The sequence below is a fragment of the Platalea leucorodia genome (assembly GCF_965183815.1).
Source record: "Platalea leucorodia genome assembly, chromosome: 8".
NCBI lineage: Eukaryota > Metazoa > Chordata > Aves > Pelecaniformes > Threskiornithidae > Platalea > Platalea leucorodia.
Genome location: NC_138830.1, coordinates 43,671,689 through 43,684,349, shown reverse-complemented (window position 1 = coordinate 43,684,349; position 12,661 = coordinate 43,671,689). Strand labels below are relative to the sequence as shown.

The following is a 12,661-nucleotide window of genomic DNA, read 5'->3' as shown; positions in this document are numbered from 1 at the left end:
TCACCCTTGCTGCCTTCTCGCAGCTGGGCTGTGCTCTGTAAGGCGGTCATCGCAGGCTAAGGGCTACGTGGGGATGTGACATGTTAGGGGACATGGTTCCTCCTGCAGGCTTCAGCGGGAGGGGCAACAAATCCACGGAGAGGCCTCAGTGTCACACTTACTTTTCCCTCTGGTGTCTCTGGAGGGTCCTTTGTATAAGAAACCACTAAAGGTCTGGTTTTACCTTATGTGTAGCTCTTCTAATAAAAAGCACGTGTGACTTTTTTTTCTTGTTGCTGTCTGTTAGAGGAAAAGAGGCTTGTCTGGCCTTCAGTTAATGCTTTTCCCTTCTCAAATCCTGTTTTTTCTAAGGTTCTCACCAAAGCACACTGGTTTTAGGACAAAAAAGGAGAGGCTAGACAAAGCTCAAACAGGGGTGCAGCACTCCCTTGCTGTGTGGGGCAGCCCGGGCAGCAGGATCACGGGCAGCACGATCGCTGCCGGCAGCAGATGCTCTGCCCCAGGGTGATTTGACTGTGTAAGAGAGGGCAGTGCATGAGAGTGCTCTGCTAAAGCAAAACCTCATCTCTAACTCCCCGCCTCCTTTTTCTCTGCCTTTCCTACAACAGCAAACTGGGGAGGTTGTATAACTCGCTCTTGGCCATGAACCTCTCAGTAAGAGGTTTACGGAAAACCTGCCTACGGTTTATTTTCATTTCTGGGCCTTACTGGAAATGAAGTCAGATGCCAACTTCAAAGGGAGTCGCTCAGCGTTTGTCAGTACTCGATACCACCTCCCTGCCTGCCTTGTCTCCTCCAGCTGCCGTCTCGGGACCGCAGCACCGACTGCTGTGTCTGTTCGGAGGTTTTATGAGGAAGTGCACGGGCAGCAGAGGTGCTTTCCCGTACCTGCGTGCGGCACTGGGTTTTCTCCTGCCTGTGGCATGCAACGTAAAGCAGGCCTGGCTGCGTGTTTTACAGTGCTTTACGCCATGGTGTGCAGCTGGTGCTTGCCCGGAGCACAGCACTCCTCCCTGGGTGCTCTGGAGAGCATCTCCAGCTCTCGGGTCTCAGACAAGGGTTTCTTGGAGCTGTTTTGCCATGTCGTGTCCACCATGGAAGTGACAGTAGGGTAACATGTTCTTCCTGCCAACGCGGCCTGGAGCAGAAAGAGTCAGAAACAGAAGCCTGTATTTTTTATTGGAGACACATCGCTTTAAAGCTCAGCAGTAGTCTGGACCATCTGTGCTCCTCAGTTCCTCCTGCTAACCAAAAATCTCAGGCTGAGGAACGTGAGAAACTGCCTTGCAGCAGTAGTGAGTCAGAAGAGGCCATGGGCTGCAGCAGAGCCATAATTCCTGCTTGGATACAAACTAAGTGTTTGAGTAACTGGGAGCAAGAATCCGACCGTGAAGCTGGCTCGCTTCTCCCTGCTGCCTCCAAATGCTTGTGAACTGCTGAGTCAGCACTGTACTCTGGAGTCGGTGGTGTGCCTTGCCTGCACCTTGGGACAGCGGAGCACATGTTTCATTGAACCTCTTTGATCCTTTCTTTTCACTGTATTTACAGAGCAAATCTCCACGTTACCTTTCCTTTGGCTTTTGTGACTGGCTGCTACAGTAGTGCCGTCCTCTTCCTCACCTTCCTACCGACTTTGGGGAGCAGAAGCGGATTGCCTCACTGCATGGCCCTTAACTCTGCTTTCCTGTCTCTTTGCTGGAGAATCCCCAGCAGTTTCAGCAGGTCTGATGCTACCATTCAAGTTTTGCTTCCGTGTTCAGTGCCACTAGCGTGTGTTCTTCTTGCTCCTGACAGCTATGGGGACTGTCCTCTCGCTTTTATGTGCCCAGCTGAAAAGGAACCATGTTGCTGAGGGCCAAAAAACTCTTCTAAAAGTGCCTGGGCTCCAGTTTCTGCTCAAGGTAGCTGAAGGAGCAGTTTTCAGCCAGTCCGATGTCCTGAACCAGCACACCCCGGGGTCGGGCAGTGCCAAGGCTGGTGTGCAACAGGGACGGCTGCACAGTGCTGTGCCCTTTGGGCCGTGACACCTTCAGGCAGGGGCCGAGCAAGGAACGCCTCCTGGCAGCTGATCCCCACACATCCTATTGGGGAGCCTGTCAGGAGGAGGATGTGACCCCACAAAATCCCTAGCCTGCAGATGTTTTTCCAAAGTGAGCATTCAAGCTACCACTCTTCCCAGTAGCATGGGTTTGCAAACTTTAATGAATCCCTGGTAAGGCATTTATTTAGCTCAAAAAAAGAGAAAAAACCAAACCATCAGGAAATGCCCCATTAATACACTGGAGATGATAGAATCAGGCTGGAAAACTCCAGGCTGGACTGTAACAGCACAGCCCGTGATGTGAAACCCATGTGTTGAGCAGGCCAGAAGCCAGGAGCCCCAGGCTCTAATCCCAGTGCTGAGCTCCCCAGCTTGGCTAATAAAACTACAGGAAGAGGGGGGAGAGGCTTTGTTTAAATTTCCCCATGTTTTCCTGGGCAGGCTCATTTTACCATATGCATTAACAGTTTAAGAGTCACTAGGTTACTTGGGGCTTCCATGCGAATTGTCTTCTCGAACCTGTGGCAGCCCCAGCCTTTCTGGGTCTCCCCGCTCGGCAGCAGCTGTGGCGCGATACCCTGACGCTGCCTGCACGGCTGCGGAGCAACACCGAGCGACTGGCTAGCCATCAGGAAAGCTCTGGGAGAAGGCACTGTAATGCACACAAGGCAGCATCCATGTAAGAAGCCTCTAGAAGTGCAAGTGCTCATGTGCACCTCCTCAGCTCCTTATTCTCAGTTATTCACAAGAGTATCGCAGCTTTTCCACCCTTGACTCTTCTCCGTACCTACCTCCTGTAAGAAACAGGGATGTACCAGTTGCTGGAAGGTGTGTGCATTTCCAGAAAGGCCATCAACTACAGCATGCACAGAAAAAAGCAGCTGGGTTGTTTTTGTTGGTTTGTTTGTTGTGTTGGGTTTTTTTTTTTGTTTTTTTTTTTTTTTTCCCTGCTGTGATTAAGAAAAGCTCTTGCTCAGCAAGAAGGCATTTGTTAGAGGCATGCCTGTCCTTCATTAGTGGATAAAAACAGTTCATAGCTCTTTTGGGGCTGATAACATAAGACCTTTGGACACATAAGATAAAGAAAAGCTGATGTCTAAGAGAACTAAGGAGTAGGTTCAAAACTGGAATACATTTCTGGAGCCAGTTACTAGGAAGAAACCGTGAGTCTTGCCTCAGAAGCAGGGAACTGGAATGCTAGCTATGGACGTGGATTCAGCGGCTGGGCTATTTTTGGCTTGTGAACCGTTCTAATGGCTGTTTATTTTTAAGGTCATTTTCTGTTTGCATAGCATGTACACCCTTCTGGTGGGTGGGAGGCATTATAAAAACAATCACTGCTGCGCAGAGTTATGAACTAAGCTTGGAGACGGATGGGAAAAACAGAACTCGGTGTACTTATTGCTTTAAAACTCAAAAACATCTGTTTAGGTCATAAGGTTTGTTGACCCACTCTAAGCTGTGCCCCCGCCGGAAAAATACCATTTCAATTAATACAGACTACTGCAGGGGACTGCAAAAGACTTGGGGAAACTCGGTCAGATCATAACATGGTATAAATAGAAAGGAAGCATCAGATTTGGCAATTTTTTTTCACTCGTGCTTACCTTCAAGCAGTAAATAGAAACCCAGAGCATTCGCCCCACGGCTGCAGAGTCAGAACTCATGCTGATCGGCCGGGCCTGAATCCCAGCTCTTGTTTAAAACTCTTGTTAAATAACAACACGCTTTATTGTCATGTTTTCCTGGCTTCTTCCTGTTTGCTGTATCTTTATTCACACACAGTCAAGGGATACAAATTCATTGGAACAGTGGCAGTTTACAAAAGACAGTAAGAATGACTATTTTGAACTGAAATTTAAAAAACCCCAAGTCTGGCCATCTGGCAGGCAATGCACTGTTTGGAACAGGTTATGGTAAGGAAACTGTTTATAGCATTGGCAGTGTACTCCCAGCCATGTTCCTTTTCAAGAGCATAAAATACACAATACAAAAATATACTAAAAGTTTGTAGAAGTGTCTGCTGCAAAACAATTGCTGTTGTCTGATTTTCAGTATATTTACTCCCACGCTCTATTATGATAGAATACTTGAATAAACACGGTTTATTTCTAACTTAATTTGAAGTTTAAAGTTGATCTTAAGTTAACTGTAAAGTCTTGGGCTCCAATCCTGGAAGTACATAAAGGACCTTAACTTTGGACTTGCGAGACTGATAGGCATTAGGTGAGCCCACAAGTGAGCGTTCAATGCCTTGGGCTCCTGCTCGGGAGGGAAGTGGAAGTGCTGTACTTCATATGATCTTAATTTTAGGCATTCTCCTGGATTTTTCAAGACTTTTAACAAGTCTTCCCTGGGCTATCCTTTTACCTGATAGGCTTGAGTTCATCCAGTTGCCTGTAATCTGGTGGAACTGCCTGTTTTTGAGATCTGGGGCTCTGCGGTAAGTCTCTCCCTCCTTATCTCATTCCTCTGTATAATTTTACCTGTCCCTTTCCCCTCTCCTTCCTCCCTCCTGGACCAGTACCACCAAAATGGCCTCTTTCCATGTGACAGAGCTGGATGCTCCAGCGCTTTGCTAAGGCTGCTCCCACCGAGCCTCGTAGGAGCTCCCTGCAATCGGAGCACCATTTCCTTAGTGTTTCCAAAGTTGAGAGACCCAGGTGTAGAAATGGAAGCCTGTGCTGACGTTACCGTGCAGGGATGAGTCATTATCCCCTCAGGCTGGCACACTTGCAACAAGAATCTCTGACGTAGATGCAATGCTCGTGGAAAACGGCATTGGGAGCGCCCCTTGCTGTGACAGAGGAATGCACCACTGGCAGGCAAGTGTGTTTAACTCCAGGATTTCTTGCTCTTTTTTCTCCCAAGAGGCGATCTCAAAGCATTTGAGAAAAGAAGTTAGTATTGCTCTGTTTTTGCAGACGGGAAGACTAAGGCACCGAAAGGTTAGCTCATTTGGCCAAGGCTGATATGCAGGTCTCTGCCCCAGACCATGCTCTTCACCGAGCTGTTTCTCCCTGTGCTCGCGTTGTACGAGACACGTTCTCAGAGGGGTAACCCCATCTCTGCTCCCCAGGAAGACACCACACACGGGGGCCAAGATCCACCTTCCTAGGCATGGCCTCCAGAGAAAACATCAAGAAGAACATGCATTGGAGGCCAGAAGTTGGCTTCCCAATGTCTAAATGCCACCGACTCCCAAGGAGGTCAGCTATGGAAAGATGACCAGGATACTTCTGAGGTATAAAACTCTGTGTCTGCTGGCCACTCGTCAGCTTTGTCATCATCAGACTTGTCGCTGTCATCGCCGCTGGAGGGTTCGTAGCCTGGGATGGCAGAGCAGATCGGCTCTGGCTGCCTGCAATCTGCCTCTGCCTCCTTCTTCTTTTCTGCCAGCAGCTGCCTGTAGCACAGGTTGCAGACCCTCAGGGGCTTGGGGGACAGCCGGGGCATCAGGAACCTCTGCCTGGAGCAGTCTGCGCAGACGACAAAGCCGCACTTGCGGCAGTGGTGCCTTCGGGTGAGCGTGGAGAACTTGGTCTGCGTGCAGCGCATGCAGATGTCCGTCGCCTTGTCTGGGATCCAGGGGGCCGCGTGCTCCGTGGAGGGCTGCCGGCCCGTCTTCGTCAGCAGGTGCCTGATGCACTCCTCCAGATGGCTGATCCACTCCTTCCTCTCTGTGAGGGAGGCCGCAGAAACCACAAAGGACTTCTTGGAGGTTTTAATCATCCAGCGGTTCTTCATCTGCAAAGTGTCTGGCAGCGTCTCCAAAGTGACATCTTCAAGGGGAATGATGTGCTGGGAATTGTATTTCCTTTTGTTGATGACTATGCTGCCGTAGACAAGGATGTCGTTGAAAAGGAAGAATATGCGAGGCTTTGGTTTCTTGCGGCATTCTTTGGTTAAAATCCCTTCTCCTAGAAGGACCCTTCCCGGCACGGCTAAGGGCTGTCCGGAAGCCCCAAAGCAGTTTTCCACAGCAGCAATGCGCTGGCTGTTGATCTCAGTGTTTGCAAGATGGTCCACCATCTCCAGCTCGCTCTGAAGAGAGGAAAATAAAGAGGGAAATGGTGAAGCTGCAAACATCTGCACCGGGGTGAGGCTGAGTAGTGAACATGTGCACAGGTGAGATGCTCCTAATGCAACCTGAGGTTACGAGTAATCTCCTTATCACTCCTCGCTTCAGTTTGTAACCTTTTAAAATTAAATTTTCAAACTTTCTGACCCCACTTTGCAACAGCCCAGTCTATACTGGGATAGTTCAGTTTGCAGCAATGGAAGCCCTTGAAGGCAGAGACAGGTCTCCCATTACAGCTGTGCTTTTTACCTGTATAACTACAGACCCACAGGAAAGGAAGCCAGCTGGTCTGAACCCGCTCTTATGTGGGTATAGGTACTTGCTCAGGAGTTACCATACTGTGACGGCTGAAGGGTACCAGGACTCCCCCTTTCTGTCCCTCTCGGTGCTGGCAGCAGGGAGTGCAGCTGCAGCAGGGAGCTAACTGATGCTGGGCTGGATGCAGGCTCAGGGAGATCTGTGGTCCTGGCAGCAAGCCTCCTGTTTCTGACTGCACACTCGCTTTCTCGAGGATTAGTTACAGACACACGCACCCCACAATGCCATTTTGGGCCAGAGCTGAGGCAGCAACAAAACAGTGTGGTATTGCGTGTTCTCACTGGTCCTCCCTGCGTGACAAAAAGGGGGAAAAAGGAAAAAGAAAAAGAGAAAAGCACCCGCTCTGTGAATAAACCCACACAGGCCAAGTCCTTCCTCTATTACCCCAGCTACGCCGGGTCTGCCAGTGCTTCCAGTTACAAGACACATCATTCTGAAAGTAGTCTGACCTCTGCTGAAGGGGAAGTGGAAGGCAGCACGCTCATCCCTCCCCACACCTCCGTGCCCTCCTTCTCATATAAGCTGGGGTTTCGATAGTCGGTTGGGGTTTTTTTAATAGAAAAACCTAGATAAGAGTAACTCTGAAGTGAGAGCAAATGTTTTGCTATTGGTAGTTTGCAGTAAGGAAAGTGCTCCATGCTTTAAGTTCAATTCTTCGTTGCACCTAGCCCCTCCTGCGCTGAAGGGTGCTGCCCGAGGCTGGCCATGGGAACGTGAGTCATTTCCTCCTCCAGCGAGGTAGCTCAGCCATCACGAGACGGCTCCGAGATCACAGGGATATGTGTCGCCCTGGCTGCTGTTAGCGGTTCATCAAATCACTAATGCAGAACCACTCTCCACCATTTTCCCTGTCCTCCTTGTCCAGAGTCCCTGTAGCCATGGAGGCTGGAGGGGAAAGGGAAGAGGAGGAGGACAACATGCCTGGTCCTGTGTGTTTGGGACAACGATGATTTACATTCTTCCCTTGCCCTTCCCCCCAAATCACCCCTTCGGTATGCTAGAAGGGAAACCATAGAGCCGCTGCTCAAGGCTGCTGCCTGCTGTTTATGTCTCGCCTGAGCTATTTGACAAAAAATGGTCAATTCCTCCGAGTCCCCAGAATTTTCTGATCTAGAGCAGGCTGGTGACCTGCACAAAGCTAAGACGCTGGTTTAGCCCCGTGAAACCTGAATGAAGCGACCCACCCTGCAGAAATAGCTTTCACCAAGAGGTGTTGTGTGGCCAGTGCTCCTGAAGAGCTGGCCTCTGTGATGGCAGGTATGGGGATTTCTTGCTCACCATGAGGACCGCACCTTCAGCAGCTGGGGCCTTGCCTGAGCCTGCAAGAATGCCAGCGTGGCGTCCACCAGCCCTGTCTGCTCCATGGCAAGAATTATCTCCCAAGGGCTGTTGGGATCATCTCGATACCAACATGGTGAGGTGAACACAAGCTGACAAGATACTACGAGAGAGCAAACCCAGGGTCTCTCTCAAATTAGAGGGAGGATCCCAAGACCTCCAACTTCCTTCTAGAAGGATATGTATCTTCAGGGCCTTGAAGCACCAGAATGGATTTGATGGAGTTGGGCAATGTTAAGCATATCCACTCATGTGTGCGTTCTCCAGTGTGGAGGGCAATTTACAGTTAACTGCAATGCTCCGACCGGGGGCTGTACTGCAGCCAGACGGGGGGAACCCAGGGGCCTGACGCCATCGGCAGTGGCTGAAGTAATGCCCCAACCAACCTGCCATTTCAGTATGGACGTGCAGAAGCTGTGTGAAGGGATTTACTGCCTGCCGTCAGGAGAGGAGAAAGGCTCCGTTCCCCTCCTTGAACTGTGAGCATGAGTGGACCTGTGCATGGAAGGAAGCTGCTCTACTGCAGGACATATATTCAAATCTATTCTGAGTTACAACAATGCAGCGTGTGCTTTTTCCTCTCCCTCTTAAATACACACATTAGACTGAAGAACAAACAGGCAGGGTAAACTATGGTCCACAACTGAACACCAAACTCCCTGACTATGAATACCCAGAGTCTCACCTACCCTGGGATATGGTCTGTCGGGGTTTCCTACCAACAAATCCTTGGATGAGGAGCTTCTGAGTGAAAGAGCAACATGAGCACACAAAATAATAAAGGAAAAAGAAAAACTAAAATTACAGCTTGGGAAGTTTGGTGTGGAAAGACTGTGAATACAAGAAAATACTGTCAAGAATTTCTGGCACCAGCAACACCAAATGGGATAAACCAAAGCAGTTAATCCTGCTCCCACCAGTCTTGTTTCCTCATGTTTCTGGGTTTTAGAGCCCCAGCTCTTAGTCTGCCTCTTTTACTTTTATGTATTTTAGAAGCATGGTCCAACCTCTCAAGCACAACTGTATTTCTAGGGATCTCCGTGTACTGGATCCCAGTGGAAATGAAAACATTTTGTCAGATATAAAGACCGTGCCTGCAAAGAGCCCGGAAACATAAGCCCATTTTGAAAGAGGAGTGCAAGCCCTGCTGCTGTGAAGGCTTTAGCTGTTGTATTGATTTGGGCCCCTGCACAGGCCAGAAAGCTCTTGGACTTGCTGCATGGAGCAAAGGGAGAAGGGGCTGGACAGGGGCTGGACACAATCCTGCAACGTGGAAGAAATGAAAGTGAGCTCTCATTACACATCACACTTCACCTGCAGGGTTGTCCCTATTACTCCACCCTCTGGTTTGTTACCTAGTTAAAATGCCACAAGGTAACCGAAGAAAAGCTAACTCTGTTCTGTGAAAATCTTCCCTGCTAAGACTAAAAGCGTGAGCTGCTGCTCTACCCCAGGGTATTTCCCGAAGGAGTTTTCCCAGGGAAGCAAAAGCAGTGTGTTTGTCTTCCCTCTCTCTCCCCTCAGGCGTAAAGGACTGGAGAACAGCACATACACATACTAAGCAGTAAAATAGGAGGGGTAGGATTCACATCGCCTACCTTTAGACTTGGACAAGTAACTCTATCCCTCTGCACACTCCCTTTTCAGTCAGGGAGGGAGAAACAGCCATCTGCCGAGGGTGCCTCGCCTCATCCCACCACATGCGAGATCAATCCTGCCCTGAGCGCTAGATAGCGCTCAGCTTGAGTAACCACATACAAACCAATTTCACGTTAACATTGTGACTCACTGCAAATAATAATCAGTTTGGCTTTGGAATGGAAGTACTATGTGAATTTGGTAAATAAAGATAGCTGCTGAGTGTTATTATGGTCTCTTTTACTGGGAGCCTCTCCCTTTGGAACAACAGTGATGAGATATAAAAATGACGATATAAATTCTAATCTACTTGATTCATTTTGGTAAGTATTTTTTTTCCTGTTTGTTCAAATTTGCTCTGTCAGGTCAGCAGGGCCACGGTGCTTATTACCAAGTGGCCCGTATGCACGTGCACCACGTGCGGCAGAAGCTTACACAGCTGAAATGAGGGGGGAAGATGCACTTTACCGGCGTGATATTTTTCACAGGATTTTTTGGCATGGCAAAGTTTGGGGTTGTTTTGGTCAAGATCTGTTTGTTCTGCATGCAATCAAATATCATGCAGTAAGTATATAACTCGGTGAATATGACTGATATTCAAGAGAAAAAGAAACCTATTTTTTTTCTGCACTCAGCTCCAGAAGTAAGCAAGCCACATCTTTTAACAATGAGCGCTTGTTCACTTGTGATTATAAACAGCCATGTCGATGCATGCCAGGCAAAGCATTTGAACTTAAGCTCCTGGGTCAGCGAGTCTGGGGTATGTTTTTCAAGTCTTTATGTATCTATGGCTTAGGCATAGCAATGTAGTGAGCTGTTCTACCTGATTCTGCCGTTCTTGCTGTCAAATGGAACTGACAGTCTTGATATCTGTTGCATGCCTCATGCATACCACATGCAAGGGACGGTCCACGAGTATCAGCATGCTGAGCGCAGACCTGACTGCTGGGGTCTGCCAGCAGAAAATGCCCTGAGCCTCATCTCTCTGCAGCTCTCTCTTACTCTCTCTTTTTGCTTTGCTCAGCTGAGAAGTCTCTGCTGGAGTTAGAGCTGGCACAAGCTCTTCCTTGCCAAGCACAGTAAGCAGGATGCAGCCACCTTTTATCCAGAGCAGGCATTTAGAGCAAGAAAAACATAGTTTGTCTCCTTTTCCTGCCCGAGGGGATTGCAGCTTGCCTCTCCCTCCTTCCCAGCATGCTGTAACTACTGGACGACTGGGGGCAAGGGGGCAGGCTCCGGCACCCCCCCTCCAGCTGTGCTCATGAGGAACCCGATTCAGTACACGTATGTTTTGGGAATGACTGTCACATTAGGCCTTTGACTGAGAAATGCCACCAGTCCCTGTGGGATATGGACTAGCCGAGTTACTGAGCCGCTTGCTGCTGTTGCTCAGCATGCCCAGGACTTTTGGCACGTAGGGCCAGAGCCAGGGGACAGCTGAGCAATGGCTTTTGAGGAGCTCAGACTGATGCTACCAAAACCAGCAGTTGGTAGCCGGAGCTCAATTGTGGCACATGCCACCCAGGCTCACAGGCGTCCAAGCAGCTTTGTACAGAAGGAAGGAAAACCTGAAACGCAAGGAAGAGCCTCGCCCCCTCCCTCTCCCCTGCTCCCTGTCCGCACACACGTCCTCAGCGGCGCAGCAAGGCGGCACTCCACGCGCACCTCCTGCTCCCCGCTCTGCCGCTCGGCAGCATCACCCTGGTGAGCGGCCCTAAGGAAGAGGCCTCCCTAAGGAACTCTCAGGTGTTGGAGCTGGAGGCGACAGGACTGACCTCAGCCTTTGGTCGGGCCGCCCGTTACCGGCTCGGGCTGGACAAGTGCTCAGGACCGGTGACATTTGCAGGCTTGCGGGTGAGGGCGGGTAATCCCCAAGGGAAGAGATGAATTCTCTGTCTCTCCCGATGCCTGAAAGCCCAGGCGCCTTTTAGGAGAGACGGACGGCCAAAGGCGGGGGATTCCTCCTACAACTCCGCAACGGCACCAGTTTCTGTGGTTTTGGTACCTGGTCAAAGTTGGTAACTTCAGGGTCCCTTCTAAAAAAACCAAGTAAATCGTCACTCTAACCGGCGCTTAGGCCGTGCACAGGCAGCAGGGTCCTGCGGGGCGGCGGGCGGTGACTCGGCCCAGACCGGCTCCCCCGGAGCGGGGCACGGCACACGCCTGGCGGGACACCCGCGGGTGGGCGCAGGCCCCGGGCGGGCAGGGCACCCCGCGGGCCCCGCAGGGCCCAGCGCTCCCGGCGGCCAGCACGGCCTCCCCCCAGCCCTCTCTCCTACAGCGGGCGCAGCCGCCGGGCCGCTCCCCTCCCGCCGGCACCTCCCGCCGCACCGGCCCGGCGGCGGAAACCCTCGACTCTTCCAAAACTCTCCCCCTCCGCACAAGCTGCCCGCCCAGCCGCCGCGCCGCGCCCCCCCGCAGCCCCGCTCGGCCCCGTACCTCCGCGGCAGGGCCTCGGCCGCCTCCGGCCAGCGCTCCCCGGCCGCCCCGCGCCCGCCGGCTGCGCTCCGCCGCCGGGCCGGGCCGCGCTCCCGCGGCCCCGCCCCCCCGCGCCCGGCGGCCAATGGGCGCCGCTGGGGCTCGGCGCGCCGCAGGGGGCCGCACCGCCTCGCTGGGCGGCGGCCAATGGCCGAGCGGAGCAGCCGGGGCGCCGCCAGGGGGCACCCGAACGCGGCCTCCCCGCTGCGGGGCGGGGCGGGAGCGCGATCGCGAGCTGCCGCTGCGCCTCGCGCCGTTGGCCGTTGCCCGGGGCTGCCTCGCGGCGGCCGCGAGCGCGCCGTCCCGCGCCCTGCGGCCCGCCCGGCGCCTCCGGGCCTTCCCTGCCGCCTCTCCCCCGCCGGTGCCCTGCCAGCGCAGGGGCTGCTCCCCCGGCGCCGTCCCAGGGGTGCCTTGCCGCCGCTGCGCCTTCCCCGGCGGCTGCCGCGGGCCGCTGAGCCCCCTTCGTGTGCGGCGGCCGTGAGGGTGGTGGGGCGGGCGAGCTGAGGCCGTGGGCGTCCCCCAGCAGCCGCTGCGGGTGCCCCAGGCCGGAGGCGTGGGTGAGCTGAGCTTTGGTCCTTGCCCGGCACTGTAAAGCACCCCCAAGCTACCTGGGCCTGCACTGATCTATAATTCAGGTGCTTGCTCACTTTCTGTAATAGCTTTTGTATTTTTAATGGGAACTGATGGACCTGTCAAGGTATTAGAAATGTTTTTTTTTCCCCAGGTTTTCATTTTCTTTGGTAATAATAACGTGGGCTGGGAAGCTC

General features: G+C 52.2%; 1 protein-coding gene across 2 annotated transcripts; it reads right to left on the bottom strand.

The window, feature by feature from the left end:
* Window positions 1–4,416: 4,416 nt before the first annotated feature.
* On the bottom strand, window positions 4,417–11,922 carry PLEKHF1 (pleckstrin homology and FYVE domain containing 1). Of its 2 annotated transcripts, none has more exons than XM_082319620.1 (2): window positions 11,856–11,922; window positions 4,417–6,085 (listed from the first exon to the last, which is right to left on the bottom strand). In XM_082319620.1, the coding sequence occupies exon 2, from the start codon at window positions 6,071–6,073 to the stop codon at window positions 5,252–5,254; it is 822 nt and encodes a 273-aa protein (XP_082175746.1). In that variant the 5' UTR covers window positions 6,074–6,085; window positions 11,856–11,922; the 3' UTR covers window positions 4,417–5,251. The 2 variants fall into 2 exon arrangements, with proteins under 2 accessions (XP_082175746.1, XP_082175747.1); XM_082319621.1 differs by lacking the exon at window positions 11,856–11,922 and adding an exon at window positions 11,192–11,291.
* Between the last annotated feature and the right edge of the window lie 739 nt (window positions 11,923–12,661).